A 21,501-nucleotide genomic window follows, 5' to 3' on the forward strand; every position below is an offset into this window, starting at 1 on the left:
TGTGCTTTTTATAGCAGCTGAGGATGACAATTACTTGAATTCATATTCAGAGTCTACAGCTTGATAATGATGTTTTGTTTTGGCTAAATTGCCCTATGCTTTCAATTAGATCCTTAACCTTTCCCTTTTAGGAAAAAAAACCCAAAACAACAAACAAAATCAAACCACGTTAGCTGTTTGATACTGCTTTTGCAAGTAGTCTGTGGTGTTCCAGCTCCAGAAATAACCTTGTTTTAATTTCAGACAAATCCATTCTTACATTCAAACACAGAGAGGTTGTAATTAAGCTATGTGTACTGTTACCTGACAAGAGATGCTTTTTAAGTGTGAACCACACACATCATTATTAGTGCAGTTGGCCGGTTGCCCATCAAAGCACTCATTATTTTCTACAACAGCTACTCCAGTTCCTCTGCTTTCAGTTTCCTGTTATCTCACATGGACATCAGCAGTCCCTTTGCCAAATTTCTTAGTAAAGTCATCGCCCTTCAGACTCACAGGAAGAGGATTTATCAGCACTACAGCAGTTAATTGCTTTAGGTAGCGTATGCCACTGTCCTTTGAACGGTGGAGGTGCAGGAAGGTCACACACTCTGTCAAAGTGAACCAGTTTGAAAGAGGTTCTGTCTTGGTGGAGAAGTTAAGGCAGTTAGTAACAGATTGAGAATCTTGGATCTGCTTATCAAAATGTCCCACAAATGTGCTACTGAGGTATTTTGAGAAATGCTATACTTCTAAAAAGTGGCATTTTCTGTTCATTGTTTATATGCTTTGCTTAGCTTGGCCTTTTTGGGTGCAGTTACTCATTGAGTGTTAGTGCTTAGTTAGCTGCTTGAACACACAGTTCCTGAGCAAATTTGTCCTTTGTATCTCATTCTCTTTCATGTATGTTTCCCAGAGGAGCCCCTTCAGCCGGATCTGTTGCAGGAGTAATTATTTCATCAGGATTTAATGTATATCTTGATTGCACTTTGAAGACATTCTCTTGAGGAGTTTTTATAATTTCAACAAGGGATCATAGCATGTAAACAAGAAAATAAACATTATCTTTCATATTAATCAACAAGATGATTAAATAATAAGCAGGATTGTTAATTGGTACTTGGAGATAGGTGCTAATGACTGTCTTGAGTTCCACAATGACAGTACCAACAGGTAGAGACTCTTTTCTGCACAGTAAAGCTGCATATAATTTAGGAAGCATTACAGTTTTAATGTGCAGCTGCAACCACAGCGAAGTTGTGCAACTGTGTTCCCAGTGTCCTGTTTCAGTGTATGTTTTCATACTGAATGAAGTATTAGCAAGGGGGTTTGAGATTTAGGCAGTTAAACCCATTCTCATTGCCACCAAACCCTTGAGGTTCTGTATAAACCCATGCATGTGGTATTTTGCTTCACTGTGGGATGCAGTTCCTGCTGGTTTCAGGATGCAGTAGGAGTCAAAAGCTGTTTCTTTCCTCAGAGGCAAAAGTCCAACTTGTTCCTCAAAGGACAGTGGCTTTGGGCTCCCTCTGAGTCTGGAACTAGAGCCTCATTTTTTCATCACACGCATCTTTGTCTTTTTCTAAAGAGTGTAGTGTTTATAGAGGGAGAAGGAAGCGTGTAGGGGGTCTGCATCTCTAGAAGTTGAAGTAAAAAAGTTCAGGAGTTTGGAATATAGAGAAAAGGACTGTGAGTTTTGGAGTGATGAGAGTCCTGCTGTTGAACTAACTAGCTGTCCAATTTTGACTCAAGTGTCCAGTTTTGACAATCAGACACAGCCAGTACTTTTTACTGTTGCTCATTTGAAGCCAATAGTGCAGCTGGAAGAAACTGTGCAGCCCTTCTGCTCTTGGTGTTAATTTTTATTCCTAACCTGCAATAAAAAGCAAAGGAACAGTTTCCCTCTCTGATCAGCTTACTAAGCCCGAGGCTGCCTGCCAATGATGACAAGATCCGTAGCAAGGTTGGGGTTCTAGATTTACCCTTAATTCGTTCTGACAGCAAAACACTGCCTTGCTTCCTCCATAGTCTGTTGCTTATAAAACTTCACAGATGCTAGTGCCAGTTTGATCTCACTGAAAAGTACTTGGGGATCTTGGGCTGAAAGACATGATGAAAGTATAAAGCAATAATTGTATAAAGATACTAATTTGTATGAAGTGACAAGCCCTTATATTACAAGCATGGACCAGAAGAATGGTGTGTCCCCAAAAGACCTGCTGGCATCAGTAGTGTGGTCTGGGCAAGTCCCCAGGTGCTGGCAGTGGGACACCTTGTGCTTTTACTGCCCTAACAGGCATTCAAAGCAATGCTAAAAGGTACCAATTTGGATGCTTTTATGATACGTATCTGTGGATGGACTGTCTATTGAGTCAGCTCACATGTGTCTTTTTCAGGTGTTAAAGCTCTTGTTGACTTTGAGAGAACTGAGATTTCACCCTCATTGCCATGCCCAGTTGCCCAGCATGTGCTTGCTAACATACATATTTTGTTCTGCTTAAAATAATCACTCTGCTGGGTGAATTTTATTTTCCCACGTGGGTTTTGATGTAGGGAAGAGTTTCTGTTTTGGTTTCTTGCTATGTTTGGTGCTGCTGATAGGGAATAGCAGAAAAAACAGATTATGTTCCTATTTTTATTCACACAATTTTAATTGTATGCTCTGATTTTTCCTCCTTCATCTTTTATGTTTTGAAATTCTACATTTAAAAAACAGGATCATTATCATTCAGCACATTAAAGCATGTCTTTTAAATAGCTTTCCATTTTTATGTGAAAGAAAGGAATTGGGGAGGAAAAACCAATCTCTCTTGAAGGAAATTTTCTGTTATCTAAGGATTTTCTGTGCAGCCAACAGGAGAGGATCTTGAGCTCAGCTGACTTGGAGTGCAATCCTCTGCCTTGAGTAACTTGTGGAGTACAAAGAACCACTTTCATAATGTTATCACCAGCAAAGTCCATCTGGTTCTGCCAGTGACAAGGGGATTATTTCTGCTTTTTATTACGTCAGTGAGATGTTAGTTTTTAAGGATTCAGATGTCAGACTGTTGGGGGAAAGAAGGGCAAGTTAGATTATAATTGAAATTCTGTTGGTGGAGAAATAAACTGAATATTTTGCCAGTAATTTTTCTACCCATATTTCCTTTATTAGTGTCCTGATGGCTTGTCCTTATGAAATCAGATTAGAATGCAATGACCTGATTTGTTAACCAGACAATGAGCATCTGTTTGTCTGGTTCCGATTCCTGTTAACACCTAAGTAACATTGTCCTTTCTTGCTATTACTTTTATACAGAGCAGCACAGAAGCTTAACCTGTCTTCGAAGAGAAAGAAATACCATCCACCCCTGCCACACACACATGACTTCTCTATTTATGCTACTAACTTTAGTGGCATCCTGCAGCTCTGTCCTCCCCCAGCACCACCATGCCTTCTGAGAGCAGTGTCCAAAATCAAGGACAACCCTGGCATTGGAAAGGTAACTGTGGATTTCAATATTTCAAAATATTTTTCTAGACAAATTTTAACTGGGCTGGAAGCTTGTGGCCTAGAACAGAGCTGGATAGACTCAAGAAAAGGGTTTTGGGATAGAGAGAGAGCCACAACCATTTGAATGTGCCTGAGTGCTGTTGCCTCCTGCGGACTTTGCAATGAGTAAGAGACAAAATTGCCTTTGACATCCAAATGCACTGGTCCAAACCCAGTGCCCATACAGGCTTCAGCTGTGGAAGAAGCAGTGTCTGTGTTGCTGGCTGGACTCAGGCACTGGTGCTGTCTCCCTGCTGAGGTTAAAAAGATATGCTGAGGAGGCTTTGTTTCCATCTGCTTCACATGTCATTGTAAGGGTATGGAAATGGAGTAGCAGCCTTGCCAACTTAGAAAATGCAGCACCTTTGAAATTGAAGAATTCATGCAAAGTTTATCTAAAATTAATTAAAATACAACCCAATTACTTAGAGCTTTATTCATATTTATAACTGTTTAATCACCCACACAACAGAGTCTGAATACTTATTTATATAGCCTATAAAAGATTAGTGTTTGAAGATAGAATTGAAGTATGTAATGTGCACAGGAGAGCTAAAATATGCACCTAGAGTAACTATACAAATCAGCATTAACATAAAGAGTTTGTCAGCCTAAATACCTGAAGCTGACACTTGCTCACTGAGAATACTCCGTATTTCCTAACTGGGTTTGTGCTTAATGGAAAATAAAAGAGTAATTTGGGCTATTTTAAGCAGGTGGAAAGTCACAGAGGAAAATATTTTTTTTCTCATGCTTTTCCACTGTCTTAAAAAAGAGGATGTAATGATGGAATACAGTAAAACTGGCACAGTAATTTAGACATTCCCAGGTGGAAGAGGGTTTGCTAAGGAATGTGCTTTCTATGTGTGAGTTTAAACAAAAGCCATTTGTTGTGCCTGGTTTTTTTTCTGTGGGACTTAATGCTTGGCCATGGCACCAGGAATAACAGGGAGCATGGTATTTCTGGGACACTTGCCTCAGGAAGACCTTTAGAGTATGATTGTATATCCTTGTGCCTACAGCTCAGTAAAACTGTCTTTGCACTTGTGTGCCTGCAGCCGTGTGTAGCCAAGAGACTTCAGCCTTTTTCCTGTGCTTTGAGGGTGGCTGGAGGAGCTTCCCAGCATGACTCGTACCTCATGGCAAGCACTGGTTTATCTGGTGTCTTCAAACAGATTAACAAAGTCTGTGATCAAGTGCATGATTCCAGAGGGCAGGAAGTAATATAATATGCCTTGGGTCATGAGCAATACCTACTGTTCTCATTAGTGAGTAGAGTGGGGAACTTTGCAAGGAAAAGCTTCACAAGAATTCCGAGGATATGGCAGGACCCTGATCAGCTCAGCTGTGGGAGCTCTTCCTCCAGCACAGGATGGCTGTCTGTTGACCCTCAAAATGTCTGTTATTTAGCTCTCAGCTGGAACATTAAAAACATAGAATCACAGAATATCCCGAGCTGGAAGGAACCTACAAGGATCACAGAGCATTGAAGATTCTGTTTGTCTGATTCTTGGGGATGGTCCTCTGCAGGGCCAGGAGATGGACTCAATTCCAACTCGGCATGTTCTGTGAATCTGTGAGGGTTCCAGCTGTGTCCTTCTCACCAAATACTTTTTGACCACAATTTGGAAGAATCCTATGCTTTGCTGGAGAAGATCTCTGCTCTCTGCTAATTGAATCAGCCCTTTAGTTCTTGAGTTAAGATTTAGAGCATCCAGATGATGATGGGGTAGGATAGTTACCAGTTTCAATGCTCCTCAAAATCCAAAGTAGTCATCTCTGGGACACAGTGTAAGATATGCAGTACCTACTAAATGTGTCTAAACCCATTCCACTTTTGCAACTTTATGAATATCAGGGTTTGCCTTAAAAAAACGCCTCTAAGAATACAGCTTTTTCAAAAAATTGAGTCAGCACAAATGAAATTTCATGTCTGAATTCTTAGAACTTGTGATCCAAGGAGAAGTGTCACTCCTCACTACCTCTGTACTCCTCTGTAGGTGTTCTTTAATACTAAAAATTCATAGTTTCACCTTTTCTGATTAGTGCCAAACAGCCTTTGGTAGCGTTTAGCTCACTATGCATTAGCATTCTCCATTATTTCCTCCTCATCAGCTTCTGCTGATCAAGATTTACTCAGCTGGTGTCTCATGATGAGGGTGACAGGAATAAAATAATTACATTTCTTCCTCACTGCTTTAAGTATCACAGCAATGGAGAGAGCAGTCAGTAAACACTGGCAGTTGTGCTGTGGTCCTCTGTTAACATCAGTCTCTCTTCTAACAGCTTTTTACTTTGCACTCCTCCTGGTTATCATTTCCCTCAGCTTTTTCTTGCAGCCTGTCCAATAATGACTAAAAGACATATGGAACAGAATCACTGATGAATTCTGGAGTCACTTTTTCCTACCACAGCATCTGTGGCTATGGTTGGTACTCTGTGTGGTTTGGGTGATCATTCCCATGTCAGCAGTGTCCCTCACTATTACTGTGTGGTTACAGTGGGTTAAGCAGCTGGTGAGGCAGCCTTTTCCTCCCTCTCCTCTGAGAAGTTGTGTGAGAATGAAAAATAGAAGTAACAAACTGGAAACCCATGCAGTGTCCAGGATGCTTCAATGAGAGGAATGTGCCTCCCATTATGAAAAAATGAAGAGATGAATGATATGCCAACTATGCCAAAATACTATTTATTCTCCGTGAGTAGTGCCTGAATACTACAGTGGCTAATTATTGTTTGTACTGACACAATCTGTGCAGTCTCATTTCTCTTGTAAATCCACTGGAAGCTTAGAGTAAAGTACATGTTCAAGCATTTACAATGGAAAACATGACTGGCTTTCTTTATTGTCTCTGCAGTGGTAATTCTTGACATTTATTCCATCCACTGATACTCAAGGTTGGCTCAATATGTTGTAAGAGACACAGAAACAATTTGGAAAATGTGATATAACTTTTGGGGCCAACAGGGAAACTAGAGTTATTCTGAACTGGGTGATGGGCCAGTTGAACCTAAGGAACTGATTGAAAATAGCATCTGGGACTATCTTGTGTTCCTCTATGGTGTCAAGAACTGAACAGGTCCTGCCACTGGTTGTGGGACCTTGTCTTGAACATCTGGGCACAACAGACATTTGGGGAAGGGAAGAGGCTTGAGTTCTTGCTTTTCATAAGCTGCATGGCTGCAGCAAATGCAGTTAGTGTGCATTGTGAGCACTGCTGGGCGAGGCAAGAATGTGGAGAGATCATGATGATCATGATGATCTTACACTTGCACTCAGTTATTGATTATTTGAGTCCAAGATTTAAATTTATTCTTAATTTCACATCATCATCTCTATGCATATCATCCATTTCTTCTGCGGTGAAATTGCTATACAGCTTTTATGGTTGAATACATTTGTTATTAAAGACTTGCTGCAGCAGAGAGCCCTTACATATCTTCTGCAATTTGTATTTATAATTTCTGACTGTTTCAAGTATTCTTCTGGAAGGTGGAAAATAAATGTCTTATTAATTTCTTTACATTTCAGAAATATCAATTTTTTCTGCTTCTAATAATTTCTGCAGCAGTGTGTGGACTCGTCCTGTGATACAAATCTTTAATTAAGCCTTTTGCTTAATTTTCTTTAGTAAGACTGCAAAATGTTACACACTCTCACAGGTGCTTGCTGGTGTTGTCAACACGCAGGAATACCAAGCAGGGAGAAGTTGAAAAAAAAGCACAATTTAGAACAGTAGGTCTGCCTGGGACCTGTGTTTCATGTAATCAACAGTAATAAAACTCATGCACAAAGGAAGATCTCACTATCAATTCAAACTGGATACTGAAAGGAATTTTGCACACTACTGATAAATGTTACATTGCAAAATTCATAGCTTTCTCTTGAATGTGCCAAAAGCATCAGAGTCCAAACCATTTAGTTGAATCCTACTTAAAAGGCAATGATCCAGTGCACTATGATTCTTGTAACTGAATCATTTTTGTGGTCTCTCTGGGTGTTATTAAATTTAATGTCAGAATAGTAGGAAAGACGTCTGAAAGCCATTTAATATTGTCACTGGAAAGAAGTTAGATTATGCTCAATTTCTGACATTAATGTGCTACTTAAGATAATTTATCATATTGTGGTATTAAGAAAGACATCCTTTTTACAGTGGTTACTATATAGCATTCTAATGTGCTATTTTTCTTTAGCATTGTGGAAAGCTTTTTTCATGCAAAATGTTATTTTCTGGGGTGCTATTCAGCTCATTCTTTATAATACTGCATCACTTACAACAGCAACTTTAAGTGCTTGTCTCTTCCAAGGATTCTGTCAATTTCTTTAATGTTAGAATGACAGAATGCTCCTATGTGAGACAATTGAAGTGGAACATTTAAAGAGAACCTGAATTGTCAGACATGTTTCTTGGACAGGTATATGCGTACTGCTCTCCATTTATGAGTTTAAGACATTTACTTCCATTTATGCTTTACTAAGCCATAGCTAAGGTACTGATAATATGATTTACTGATCATGCAGGGTTGTCTTAAGTGTGTTGTGTCCCCCATTCACTGGTTCTTATGATGGTTTGATGATGGATAACAAATAGGTACTTAATTTTGTCATCTTTACTGCTCCTCGTTCCCTAATGACTGAAGCATTATTTTTGATATAAGTCATGTATCACAGGAAGTTCTTGCCTATCGATGTAGGTACCACTGTATCATCCAAGGTACTTGCATCCCTGTCAAAACACCTTGAACTGCTTAAACAAAAATGTGGAAAAGTGAGATAAAAATACAGAAGTTCTTGTACTTCTTTTTTTGCTATTACAACATTTTTTCACCTTAAAAAAAATGAAGTCTTTTTCCTTCATGTTTTCTGGGAGTACAGAATCAATTCTTTTTTAGCAGAGTACAATATAGAAGTGTTTTTTTTTTTTTTTTCTTTTTGTTTTAGGTTCTCCCACGGGAGCTAGATGGTCTATGCTAGCGTGGTGATTTTGCATATAAATTTTCCATCCATTGGTAGTGGCAGTATATGAAAGGCTTGTAAGAACCACCCACAGTAAAGCAATTTAGCAAGGGTTATATATCTGTCAGTTACAATTAAATCCATGAAAAATATTGGCTCTGAACTAGGACTTTTGTAATTTGATTTACACTGTAGTTGAAAAATAAGTGATTTTATTGGAAAATGGTCTTTATTCAACGAAATGTGAATTCTTTGTAATTTCTTGGTGAGAAATCTTAATTCAGAATGGTGGGTGTCTAAACATAGTTATTTAATTAACCTGCTGTTATACGCCATTTTGTGAACATTGGACAAAATTAACTTCCTGGCTGCACGATGCCTGTCAAGGATGCGTGTTTCTAGGGAATATTTAGTGTCCATTCAAATTTGTTATAATGACATTTATTGCTAAAGACCAAATTGCTTGTTCATTTAGGGATTATGATACTGCTGTAATGCAGAATATGACCAGCATTTTTAGAATGGATTCCAGTACAGTGCCAGCACCTTCCCAAAATACAGACAGACAAAGTCAGAGTTTATTTTAGTAAGAAAGGCTTGAGCACATGTATTTTAAATTTTTAAATGCTTTTTGATCCATTACTTTTATTTTTTTACTTCTCATTATGTCTAGTATGAAACTTGACAACTATATAAGCATCAGATGCTAACAAAGCGTCACTACAAAAACATAAACACTGCACATCCATTGATTTCCAAGGAGGTACCATATGTTACAGTTATGCCTGTGCTAACATTCTTGGCTGGGTCAGGATCCTAATTTCCTCAACATTCAAAGTGCCATGGAGTCTAGTCATTACCTAGTGAATTAGTGGAGTCTTCTCTGTCTACATATCTGTCCCTAATTAAACTGTGTTGAGTGTTTGGCACCCTCCACTGAAAGATGAATGACCAATTTTCTAATAAATACCTACATACATACGTATATATATATATATATATATATATATACACACACATAATATTTTTTGTATTTGTTGTCTAAAACATTTAGTAGAGGTCCATAATAGTCTTAGGAACAGAATTTAAATCATCTGGTTCTTTAAGTGTGGGATGGTCCTTCCCCTTTCTCTGGTCTCAGAGTTTAAAGCCTTTCCATCTCTCTTGCTTGTGGGGTAATGTATGAGAACCTGATTGTCAATCTCCTGGCTGTTTCTATCTAGAGTTATGTAGGATTGTGTTGTTCTCTCTGTTGACCAGTGGCTCTTTTCTCTGCAAATTCAGGCGTGGACAGGATTTCTGGGATAACACATGCCTCACTGGTTGTGGAATTTTGTGTTGATTGTGGTTTTGTGATAGCTCCATTCAGTTCAGATCCAAAATATATGGGCCTTACCAGAAAAAAATTGTAGCTTGTCTCTGACCATCAGTCTCACCTTCAGTTGCCAATTGCTTCAAATTTTGGGTTTCACAGGTTTTTGGTCTGCCTCTTTATTTTTCCAGACCTACTTTCTCGCACTGACATACGCTTGATGCTCTGCACTGTCTTGATGAGCCCTGAAGCCAGCCCATTATTGTGGTCAGTGTGACTCCTCTGTCCTGTTCTCCTCAACTCCAGCTGGTTCAGTTCAGAGGCAGAGGGCCTCTCCTTGTGACCCTTTGGTGTGAAATGGGGTATCCAGTATCAGAGGAGGAGGAGCACTGCAAGGAGAGGAAGGGCTGGTGCCATTTAGGATGTACATCCCTCAGTTTCTGAGATATGTTGGTGTTTGGGTGAAAACTGTTAAATATCCATCTAGCTTTGACTTTCATAAGGGTTAAAGATCTCAAGGTCTAGAGTTTTGCCTCAGGACTCCAACAGGTTGCTGATATTTGAGTGGATCTGTAATTCTCTAGTGATCTCATCAGATGTTTCTAAACCTTTATGGGGTTTAGCCCCAGAGTCCTCCACTTGTCTTTCATGCAGAGGACTTTTCTTTTTTCCTCTTTCTTTTTATTTTTATTTTTTTTAAGAAATCCACCCTTTTGTAGGTTTGTCTCCTTTAAATCCCATATGTTTGTATAAAACTGCTGTGATTTTTGTTTTTATGCTTCAGATTCCATCCCTTAGGTTTGCCCTTGCATAGCTGGAGCAAACGAATTCTAGTAGCTGTTTTCTTTTGTTGCCTTTCTTTGTCCTGACTTCCATTGTAGGCTGACAAATAAACTTAAAAAAAATAAAAAAAATTCTTTGATTACTCAGAAACCCTCAGCCTTGCCCAGTGAAGGTTAAATTTATACCCATTGTTGTGCTGGGTAAGGGACCTCTGACCTTAGGCCACCCATTTCTAGAGCTTTTCCAAATTAGGTTCTTGTTTATTTATTTTTTGAATTCTTTATCTTGTAATGACATATTTAAGATATATTTACCATCTTCTTTTTCCAAGCACTTTTGATTTTAGTGGGATTTCCTTCAACAATTCTGCTGACCTCCTGATTCCTGCACCTACATGAGTTTGGAAAAGTTGAGTCATGGAGGGTGAACCCCAGTGTACAAACCCTACCAGATTAGTCAGTTAATTAATGAGAGACTTCATTTGTTTCTGTGATTTAGACTGTCTTCAGGCAATGAGAAAAATGATAATAATGTGCAAATATTGTAATATTTATGTTTCTTTTATTTTTATTTGCAGAAATTGAACTCAAATACAAACCTAGTTGTTTTTCTATCAACATCCTCATTAAAATAGAGTTTCTATCCAGTATTCAATGTCTGCATGAATGTCTATGTACAAAGTCTTATATCCTTCATAATTACAAACTTCCACTCGTAATTATTTTTTCACCTTGTGTCGTTCTCTGCATTGAAGAAGAAAAAACAAAAGGGGGAAAAAAGTAATAATACCCACTTTTAGCAAAAAGGGTAATTCTGATCACAGAATGGATCTCTGTGCGAGCTCTCCTTAAGGAATATAAGAGTTGTGAGGTGCCCTGAGCCTGAGATGACTTTTTTGAAATCACCAAATTTGTATTGTGTTTTCTTCTTTGTGTTCTCTCTCTGTCTCTCTCCCCTTGCCCCCAGTCCTAGCTCTCTTCTGTTCCCATCCCCCTGACCTGTTCCTTTTCCTTTAGACCTGCCTTACTCTTCCATTTCTTTATTCATTCTCCTCTAAATTCCTTTTCTTGTTGTTTCCTTGCTTTGTACAAATGTTAGCAGCAGTTGGTACCACTGCAGTTGGAGTCCCAGAAACCTGGACATACTGTCAAATAATTGCCCACAAAAGGTGTGATCTTCAATGGGCCTGAAACTAATTGCATTTAATTCTAATAATTCATTTTCATAAGCAAATAAAAGTATTGGGGTGCAGTCACTGCTGATTCGTTCCCTAGTTATGGGCCAAAGTTGCTTTCAAATTTACAGGCCCTGTTTTATTCTGAATCCTCCCTTCCCTGCAAGCCCTTGTTTCTCGATGATTTCCTGCATCACATGTTGTCTCTACAGGTGAGCATGCCTTTTGTATGAGAACTAGCCAAAGAGACCCAGGAGAAGCTGCAGTTAAATTGATCCTTAAGGCAAGAGCCATGCTGGCTCTGTAGCACTCACACTGCACTGTTTTCCTGCAGTACTAACTCCAGAAGAATACTGGGATGAACTTCGGAGCTGAGAATAGAAACCTGTCACTTAAGATTGGTCCTCAGCCACAGGCATGCAGGAAGTGTGAGAAGAATAAACAGTATTGCATCAAACCTTTCCTTTTTACACACAGAAGCATGTGCATGCACCTGGGATCTGCCTGCTCTTAGTTTCTGCTCTTGTGAAGGGATGTGTTTCAGTAATCTTTGTGCTTGATGGTACTTCCATGAGCATTCCTGCTTTTTCCCAGAGTGAAATCAGTCTGGCTCAGCATCATGAATGAGTGTGGCACATTATAACTCTACAGTTACTGATAGATGTCACTTGCAGATATATTTAGTGGGCAGGGAAACTAAATGTGAAATCAGTGTTTTTCTACTCTGCAAATCAGCATTTTTACACAAAACACTAAAAGAGGAAATCCCTCAAGCTGCTTTTCTCTCCCCTCTCACATTTGTCTTGAAAGCTCACTTCCATTGTGAAAATGAGGATGACCCTTGAGACCTATTAAATTTGGGATCTGATCCATTATGGGAAGCTATTTTAGTATCTTTCTGATTCAGAGAGGTGGTCTTAAAAAGCTAATTTGTCACACAAGGATTTTCTGTGGGTGAAGCCATCATTATGTTTAGGAGGAGCAATGCTCTGATGGAGGTAACTTGCTGTTCAGGTCAGGAGCAAACCAATTTTCCTCTTATCCAAGCTCTGGCTCCTATAATCTATTAATAGATGTAAGAGAGAACAGAAAGGACTGTTTAGATAAGTGCTTTGAAAACAGCATATATTTTAAAATTCATTTTAATCAAGTGACCCTGAAGTGGGCATTTATACTTATATATATATTTATATATTTAGGTAGCTTTTTTTTGTTGGTTTTTTTTGTTGTTAGTTTTTTTTTGTTGGGTATTTTTTTTGTTTGTTTGTTTTTGTTTGGGTTTTTTTTGCGATTTGTTTTGTTTTGTTTTGCCCTAAGGGAGGTTATTTTTTATGAGCACCTTGGTAGCATGTCAAGGTTGAGCTAGCAGGCTAATACACAAAGCTGCTTCATGCAGCTTTTATGGGGAAACAGCCTTGAGTGTGTCACCTCTGATGCACTTTGCTTTTGAGGCAGCTGTTTCATTTATTTTAAGGTTTGCTTGTTTTCTGGGACTGTATTTTCATATTTATGTTACAGTGAAAGGCGAAAGAAAATAAAGTTGGACTGGGGACAGCTTGAGTCAAGAGGTGGAGGAATTTGCTGTTATGTTTGGTGGAGCCTCCTGCAGTGTTTGTGGGAAGGATTGGTCGTTTCTTAACCTCTTTGTTTGGAAGAAATGTTAGGAGAAAGCTTTTTAGAGCGGGTTTGTGGAAAATATTTCCTTTGAGAGTGCTTGAGGAATTGTATAAGGATGCCTGTGTACAGCTTAGCCCCCATAGAGAGAAGGAGATGGAAGAATGGGACAGTTGAGAGCTTAAATGTTCAAATTACCTGCCCTCCCCAGCTGGTAGAGGCAGGGACAGTTCAGCATGGTGCTTCCTGCTGCTCCCACATCTGCTGTGGATCATCCTGGCTTGGCCACTGCATTTCACTGCCCACCCTGGGTGCAGATGTGTCTGCTGTCACGTTTTCATCTTGTCTGGTATGAGGGCCAGTCCCTGAGGGTGGCTCAGCCTGCTCTGGTCTCTGCTTGCTGCCTGCATTTCACATGCTGTGCTTTGCTGAAGTAGGTTTTCAGCTTTGGTTCTTCCTTTGCCAGTATCTCTATGGAAGTGAGGGGGAAGTGCTGACTGCAAAGTCCAGTTTTTTGGTAAAGACACAAAGAATGTGTTCATGGAATAAGTGCACACCATTTTAATGACACAATGTTATTGAAACGAAGTAGCAGTCAAATTGTCCTGACACATTTTAGCAAAGAGCTTACTGAAACAGAGAATCATTCTTTATCAGAGACAAGTGCTTTTGAACCCAGCTTCTACATGCAATATCCAGCTCGGGGCTAAAAGTGAGCCTGACTCATAGAACCATAGAATTGTCTAGGTTGGAAAGGATCTTCAAGATCAAGTCTAGCTGTTAAACCAGCACTGCCAAGCCCACCACTAAACCATGTGCTTTAACAGGAGTGGGTTTCGTGGCTCAGTAGCTGTGTTGCAGAAGATGAAGGTGCTGATGGGTGCATATGGAAATTGTTCCAGCTGTGCACTGTGGTATATCACTGTGGTATATCACAACCACTGAGGCTCTTCAACCACCTGCTTAACTCTGATGCTGTGAGAGTTTGGTAGTTGAAAAAGGAGATTATACTGTTGTTCAGCTTGTTACTGAAACATTTCATACGCTGTGGAAAAAGTAATTCTCACTGAACATTGCTTTTCTCTGAAGTCTGATCTGCAGTGCAGTTCAGAGTTGAAGTTGCACCTGTAATAGTAATTTACTTCAGTGCAAGGTGTATAAAACATGCTGGTTCTGACATGGTAGCATTTCATAAGGATAAATGGTTGTAAGTGGGTGTGAGGCAGTATTTCACAGGTTTTTAAAGTAAAAGTATGATTTCCAGGAAGCCTAAAAGAAGCAGGTGTGCAGCTGTTGCTGAATTTTCCTCAGACCCAGTCACTTGGCTCCCATAAAGTGCTTTGGAAATCACAGCTAGCATGTCGGAGCTTTCTAAAGATACTGTCTTAAAAACCTGTGTGTAGGATACCATAATTTGTAGTGCTGCAATAGAAACAGAACCTTGTGAGAGATTTCTTTTCAAGCTTTTTGACCTTTTATTGGCTTGTGGTTTGGGGTTTTTTCCCTTCTTTTTTTTCCCCCCATTAAATCTGCAACTAACTGCTGAGGAGCTTAGCAATGACAGCATAAAGGCAGCTGCCTGGGACAGTTGTAAGAGAAACACCTTTTTAGTAGAACTTTATGAATAAGAAATTGAAAGTTTCTAGACTTATTTCAAATGCAGTAGCTGTCTGAGCCCTGTGTTATTGACTGGTTTTCAGAGTGTCCTTTCAGTCACATTGGGTACTTGAAACTAAGAAGACTAGAATTTTCTTTTCTTTGGCATTGTATTACACCTACAGTGGATCATACTTGCAGACCAGACATTTATAAATTGAATTGGTAAAACTGGAACAGTGTCAACTAAAGAGAAAAAGTGCTCCTTTGAAACCTAATTAGTTGATTGAAGACCCCAGGCTGGAAAATCTGGCTCTGTTTTTGTCCCACGGTTGTTCTGACACACCTAAACATTACAAACAAACACGTCATGGGAAGGGGAGTGGGTTGGGAGGAATGTTTTGCATGTGTTTATCTGTAGCTGAGAACTCAAGCTGTTGCTTTCTTCTGAATCCTTGCAGGTGAAAGTGATGGTAAGGATTTGCTCCTCTCAAGGAGCACACGAAACGTCTGAATCCATGTCCTTCCTAAAGGTAGACCCACGAAAAAAGCAAATCACGTTTTATGATCCAGCAGCATCGGGGCCTTCCAATGCAGGTCACAGAAGAGGTGTTGTTGCTGTCCCAAAGATGTTTGCCTTTGATGCAGTTTTCCCCCAGGACGCTTCACAGGTACTGGAGTCACTCACGTAAACATCTTGAGTCTTCTCTTGGCCACTGCATTTGATTGCCTGAAGAGTTCCTTCTGTTTCTGGGGAATTTTATTTGAATGACTTGCCTTAATGCCTGGAAAAAAAACATGGTAATTAATAGACAAGTTGGTAAATTCTTTCATCTTCCATTTAGTTAAGATGTAAAATTAAAGAGTAATAGCTGGGGAGATAGATTTGCTGACTAAATTACCTTCTCATGCATTCCCTTGTTAGAGAAAGGCACACCACCAGCTTGAAATCTGGTTTTCCATCCAGCTAGATTTTAACCCATTTGGTGGGACTGAAATAAAGTTCTTCCACACAGCTTTCAATGGGAAATAAACATATGCTTAATGTTAAACTAGGAGGCAAGATAAAGCTAATCCCTTGGGATTGTTAAACTGGAACAGGATGCTTTTATATTATCTGCACCTTTTCCAGTTTGTTTACGCTGTGGTTTTGTCTGATTATTTTATGTTGATGGTTGTGCTGATGGTGGTGTATGTCTTTCTTTTGGCCTGGAAAAGGGAGCATTTATTCAGTAGTAGCCAAAGACCTGAAATCTGCTACAGACAGGATGGCTGGTCTTTGAGAGGACTGGGGTCTGCAGTATATCCATTGAGGTTGCACTCATGGACATCTGATAATTCCTTCTGTGAAAAATCTTTGCTTCAGAAAATAAAACCCTAGAACAGCTTTAAAAAGAACTAATTCAACAGCATTTGAAGAACTACACCAAGTCTGAATTGCTGAAAAAAATTAAGGTGAAAAATACAGTGCAAAGAGTCCAAGGTGAAAATAGTCTATTAATATTGGTAAAATATGACAGTGTCTAGTTCATAATCCCCTCCTCAGATCTTCTCCTAGGGTTTTGATTAATTTTTTGGGTTCCAGACTGTAGATAGGAAAGTATTTATTGAGTCTAAGTTCTAGGCAAGCACTAAGGATGGAGAATAACTTCCCACACACCTCAGTTCCCAAAGCACAGATAATCCTCTCCGAAAGCTGTTTTTAGATCCTTCCTAAGTTCAAGTAGGGTCTTTGTGCAGAAGTATGCAACAGCAATCTCAGCATTAGTCCAGAACTGGCAGTGAGGTTTTCTTACATGTGCTGCCAGCCCTGCTGCAAGGTGGCTGGTCACAGCCTGTGTGTCTGCTGGTTTTGGCACCAGTCCTTCAGGCTGTTGACCCCAGCTTTGGGATGGCTTTTCAGTTCCTTGTAGCAGGGCTGTTGTGATGTGTTTGGGTGATGTTGGCCACTGCAGCCCCTTCTGTGGAGGTGTTATAGCTGGAGGGAAGCTCGCTGCCATGCAGTTGCAAACAGAGCTTTATAATTTCACTCTAGTTACATATTTACAGCAGCCCCCTCCCCTCTTCCCAGCTGCTGTACTTAATAGATCATCTTACTATGTATTTGAAACCTTCTCTGACATGGATAAACTGGTTTTAGCACAATCAAGTATTTTAGCAAGTTCTCTTTATTGATGATGATGTTTCTGCTGAAAGAGGAAAATGTGATACTGTGAAATCTTATTCATGGATCTTAATGCATTTTCTCCAGTATGGATGTCTTTTTAATTCCTGTGAGCACTCCTGAGTACCTTAATTTCAGTGGAGTTGCTACTATTACTGAATAGCCTTGGCTAAGCTATTATACCAGCAGGAAGCCTGGTTGGATAGCATTCAGTTTGCTACATTAGTCATAGAATCAATATTCCAAGAGAATAAGTTTAATAGAATTGAAAACTATTTTAGGCTGTAGTAGCATATTTTATTTTTTTTTTAAGATAGCATAGTTACTAAAAGAATAGGACTGATGCCATAAAAATGGGGAGAATATTGCGCCTCAAAAATATTGAGTCATTCATTTCATTACAGGAGAGTAGTAAAAACCACAGCAGTATATGCTCTTTCACTTATTTGTCTCCAATTTTTCTTCCAGGCTGAGGTATGCTCTGGAACAGTAGCAGAAGTAATCCAGTCTGTTGTGAATGGTGCAGATGGTTGCATATTTTGCTTTGGTCACGTCAAGCTTGGTGAGCTCCCAAATTCGTTACAGTTAATTACTATGTCAGTCTGGTAATTACATGCTGTCAGCTCCTGGAACAATAAACCTGGAGTATATGAATAGATTAGAATTTCTTTTTAATTAGCTTTGCAAACTTATCACGGTTTATTTCTACACTGTGATTGTAAGTTTTAATTTGAAAAGGTAAAATGTAGCATCAGATTAGCTTATTCAAGAACAAGTTTATGTAGGTGAATTGTGATGAAAATCAAAAGATCAGAAATGTTTTTAACATTAATTTGCTGTGGGTCCAGCTTACAAAGCTTGCAAACCTAATTGAATAAATAATAATGGATTAATTACATACTTTGAATTTTTTCATCTCTTCTTTCCCTTATCTGTGCAGCACATGGCATTACATGTAATGTACCGTGGTGATATCAGGTGGCAATATGAAGACACACTGCCTTGTACAAGAAAGGTTAATTGTGTTTATGTTTGTCTTTTCATTCTAGGAAAATCTTTTACCATGATTGGGAAAGATAACTCCACACAAAGCCTTGGTATCATCCCCTGTGCAATTTCTTGGCTGTTCAAATTGATCAATGAACGTAAAGAAAAAACTGGAACTCGTTTCTCTATTAGAGTATCTGCTGTAGAGATCAGTGGCAAAGATGAAAACCTAAAGGATTTGTTAGCTGAAGTAGCCACTGGCAGCCTTCAGGATGGCCAGTCTCCTGGGGTTTATCTGAGAGAAGATCCAATATGTGGAACCCAGGTATAATGAATATCACAACATAGATTTTTCTGAGCCTGACTTTCTTCTGCTTTTTATTTCCTTTTATCTGACAACAAATATGACAACTTTTAAGCCAGTTAAAAAAATTTATTACTTTTAATTTATAAGCCCTTCTCCCATGGTGTACATATTTGTTTTTCTTAGTGCCCCAGAGATTTAGCATGTTCAGCAAAAAATAATAAAAAAAAATGCCCCTGTGCTAATTAGTCATTTTCTTGTTTATATTCAAGCTTCAAAACCAAAGTGAGCTAAGGGCCCCAACAGCAGAGAAAGCTGCCTTTTTCCTTGATGCTGCAATTGCTGCCAGAAGCACCAGCAAGCCTGAATGTGAGGAGGAAGATAGGAGGAATTCACACATGCTCTTTACTCTTCACATATACCAGTATCGCATGGAGAAGAGTGGCAAAGGAGGAAGTATGAATGAACTTACCATATTGTTCATTTTTTAATGATGTGGTTGGTGTTGCATTAGTTTTACTAATAATTTACAATTAACTTAAAAAGGAAAAAAACCTCTCAAGCCAGTTGAGTCACCTTTAACTTTTGTAGCTGTGACTAATATCTGGTTTCCTTACAATTAAATATTAATTTGGTCATTATCCCATGCTGTATTCATTATTCTTTTCATTTGAATGCCTTTTGAATACCAGGTTTGGCTTGAGTCCATGCAAGAACGTGATGTACAACTGTTCTACCCCTTTTTGTTTTAGTGTCTGGAGGACGCAGTCGTTTGCATCTCATTGATCTAGGGAGCTGTGAAAAAGTGCTGAGCAAGAGCCGAGATGGAGGAGGCTCTCTGTGTCTGTCTCTCTCTGCCCTGGGCAACGTGATTTTGGCCTTAATTAATGGTGCTAAGCATGTGCCATACAAGTAAGTGAAGTCTAGTCTGCATTATCTTAAATTTGTGGCTGGTGTTACCTGAGAAATGGATTGTATCAACAATTTACTGTTTACCTAATATGAAGCTAAAGGAAATTCTGTCAGAGAGGAGTCTGTCTTGTTTTAAGGTTACTCCTACAGGTACACATATCTGTTCATCTACTTGTCCATATTAACATAAACACAGGCTTTTAAATGTTTGAGTAATGTGGAATTCTTAGTTAGATGGCAAAAATGGTATATTGGTATACACTGAATTTTGGTGAAGTGTTGGGGAGGGTTTGATTGTTGAAAACAGTGAGGGAAAAATGTCTAAGATGTTTTTTTTCCTTTGCTCTCCTCCTTGTTTCCTGGGTTTTGAATTTTTGGCTAATCTCAGCCAGCTGGAAATAAGTGAATAATTGAACCCAAAATTCATACAATTTTCTCTTCTTTTTGCAAATGTAAAAATTGTACTGAAATTTAGGAAAATAATTGAGTATTGATCAAGCATGGTCATCAAAGGTTGTTATTTCTGTGTCTTTTTGGATAGTACATATTTTCAATTAAAAAAACCCCCAAAAGACCACCTTGTTGCACATTAGTTTTAACAGAAGTGAATGTTTAGGTGTGTTCATTTGTGGAGTGTCTGTGACAATTTTGTGTCAAACACACCTGTGGGGAGCCAGGCTTAAAGATAACAGCCACACTGTATGCACTCTTACCAGAACTTGGCCTTCAGTCCTTAAATTTAATTGCTGCTTGTGTTAACAACAGCACAAAGTTATAATGCATTATCAATGGTGTCATTTCACATATTTATCTAGTGATGAATCTCAAACAGGTGTTTTTTTTCTTTCTGTATTAGCCAGAGAGATATTTTCCTCAGGCTACTTGCTAGGTTTGTATATGGAGTAGAGGATGGATGGATTAAAATAGGGAAGGGCAGATCCTCAACTTGGTCACCTACTGTGGTTTGGTGATCAGGCATGACAAGAGTTCCCTCAGGTTGGAACTGCTTGGGGCAGGGCAGTAGGAAGCAGGGAGCTTCCTATTCCAAGAAACCTTGGAGAAAGATGTCCTGGAGACCAGTGAGTGCAAAATGTCATTTGTCTCCTCAGCTTTACTGTCCACAGTGGAGGCTTTGCAGAAAAGCCTCCAGAGATAAGTTGCTTCCCTTTTGCTATGGCAGAGCAGACCACAGGTGGCAGAATGGAAAGTAGATTAGTTGGGGTGACACTTGTATTTCTGGTATCTAACATCGTTATATTTGTTTAGAGACTTCTTACCATTTCTGTTGACTTCTTGTATTCCTTACTGTTAAATGTGTTTGCATAGAGCTCACAGAGTGTAGCTATCCAGGTACTAAGTCTGTTCAGCTAAAAATACAGCACTCATGAGCTCTTTTGGGTAGTATGACCTAAACCTAAGAAAACGAGTTATCAGTCAACTGGTTTACAATTTGCTGAGCAACAAAATGACTTACCATTCTGTAAATACATAGACAGATAAATTAAATTATTGGTACCTTTGTGTGTGTACATTTAGACATATTTTAAGTGTGGTCAATAACAGGAGCATATTTCTTATGCATGCACAAGAGTGAAAGTACAGCTTGTGGTGTAAAATTCTGCAAAAAATTTAGTAGTTTCTTTAAATAATCCTGGTGTTTTCAATTTTTGCACAGGGACAACAAGTTGACAATGTTGTTGAGGGAATCACTTGGGAACATCAACTGCAGGACTACTATGATTGCACACATTTCTGACTCCCCAGCCAATTATGCAGAGACTCTCACCACTGTTCAGCTCGCATCACGAATCCACCGCATGAGAAAGAAGAAATCCAAGGTTGGTTCACAAACAAGCAGAAATGAATTCATTTGAAAATGAGTTTTCCTAACCTCTCAGTAGGGAAACATGGGATTTCTCGATGTGTGGAAGTAATACAAAATGCATAAAATCTCAGGAGAGGAACTGACAAATGACTTGGCACTGAGCCATCATCCTGCTCCCAATCCTTAATCCTGAAATTCCCTTCTTTTTTGTTTCAAACACGTATTCTTTCTTTGCTTACATGTGGAACTATCTCAAAAGCTTCTATCAGTATTAATTAGAAATCTATAAAGGAGGAACAGAAAACTAGTAAGAAGAAAGAAATGCATAATATTTAATAGAAATTATCTGAAAAGGTGTGATC

General features: G+C 39.0%; 1 protein-coding gene across 6 annotated transcripts in view; it reads left to right on the forward strand.

Moving 5' to 3' along the window:
• KIF26A (kinesin family member 26A) overlaps positions 1-21,501 on the forward strand; it is a 96,524-nt gene that overhangs the window by 64,811 nt on the left and 10,212 nt on the right. For all 6 annotated transcript variants that reach the window (XM_086892877.1, XM_086892875.1, XM_086892876.1 and 3 more), the window contains 7 exons: positions 3,278-3,461; positions 15,409-15,618; positions 17,580-17,673; positions 18,161-18,423; positions 18,675-18,858; positions 19,155-19,314; positions 20,990-21,152. In XM_086892877.1, the coding sequence (XP_086749003.1) occupies positions 3,278-3,461; positions 15,409-15,618; positions 17,580-17,673; positions 18,161-18,423; positions 18,675-18,858; positions 19,155-19,314; positions 20,990-21,152 (1,258 nt within the window). The remainder of the gene's footprint in view (positions 1-3,277; positions 3,462-15,408; positions 15,619-17,579; positions 17,674-18,160; positions 18,424-18,674; positions 18,859-19,154; positions 19,315-20,989; positions 21,153-21,501) is intronic.

Source organism: Cyanistes caeruleus, chromosome 6 (genome assembly GCF_971803275.1).
Source record: "Cyanistes caeruleus chromosome 6, bCyaCae1.hap1.1, whole genome shotgun sequence".
NCBI lineage: Eukaryota > Metazoa > Chordata > Aves > Passeriformes > Paridae > Cyanistes > Cyanistes caeruleus.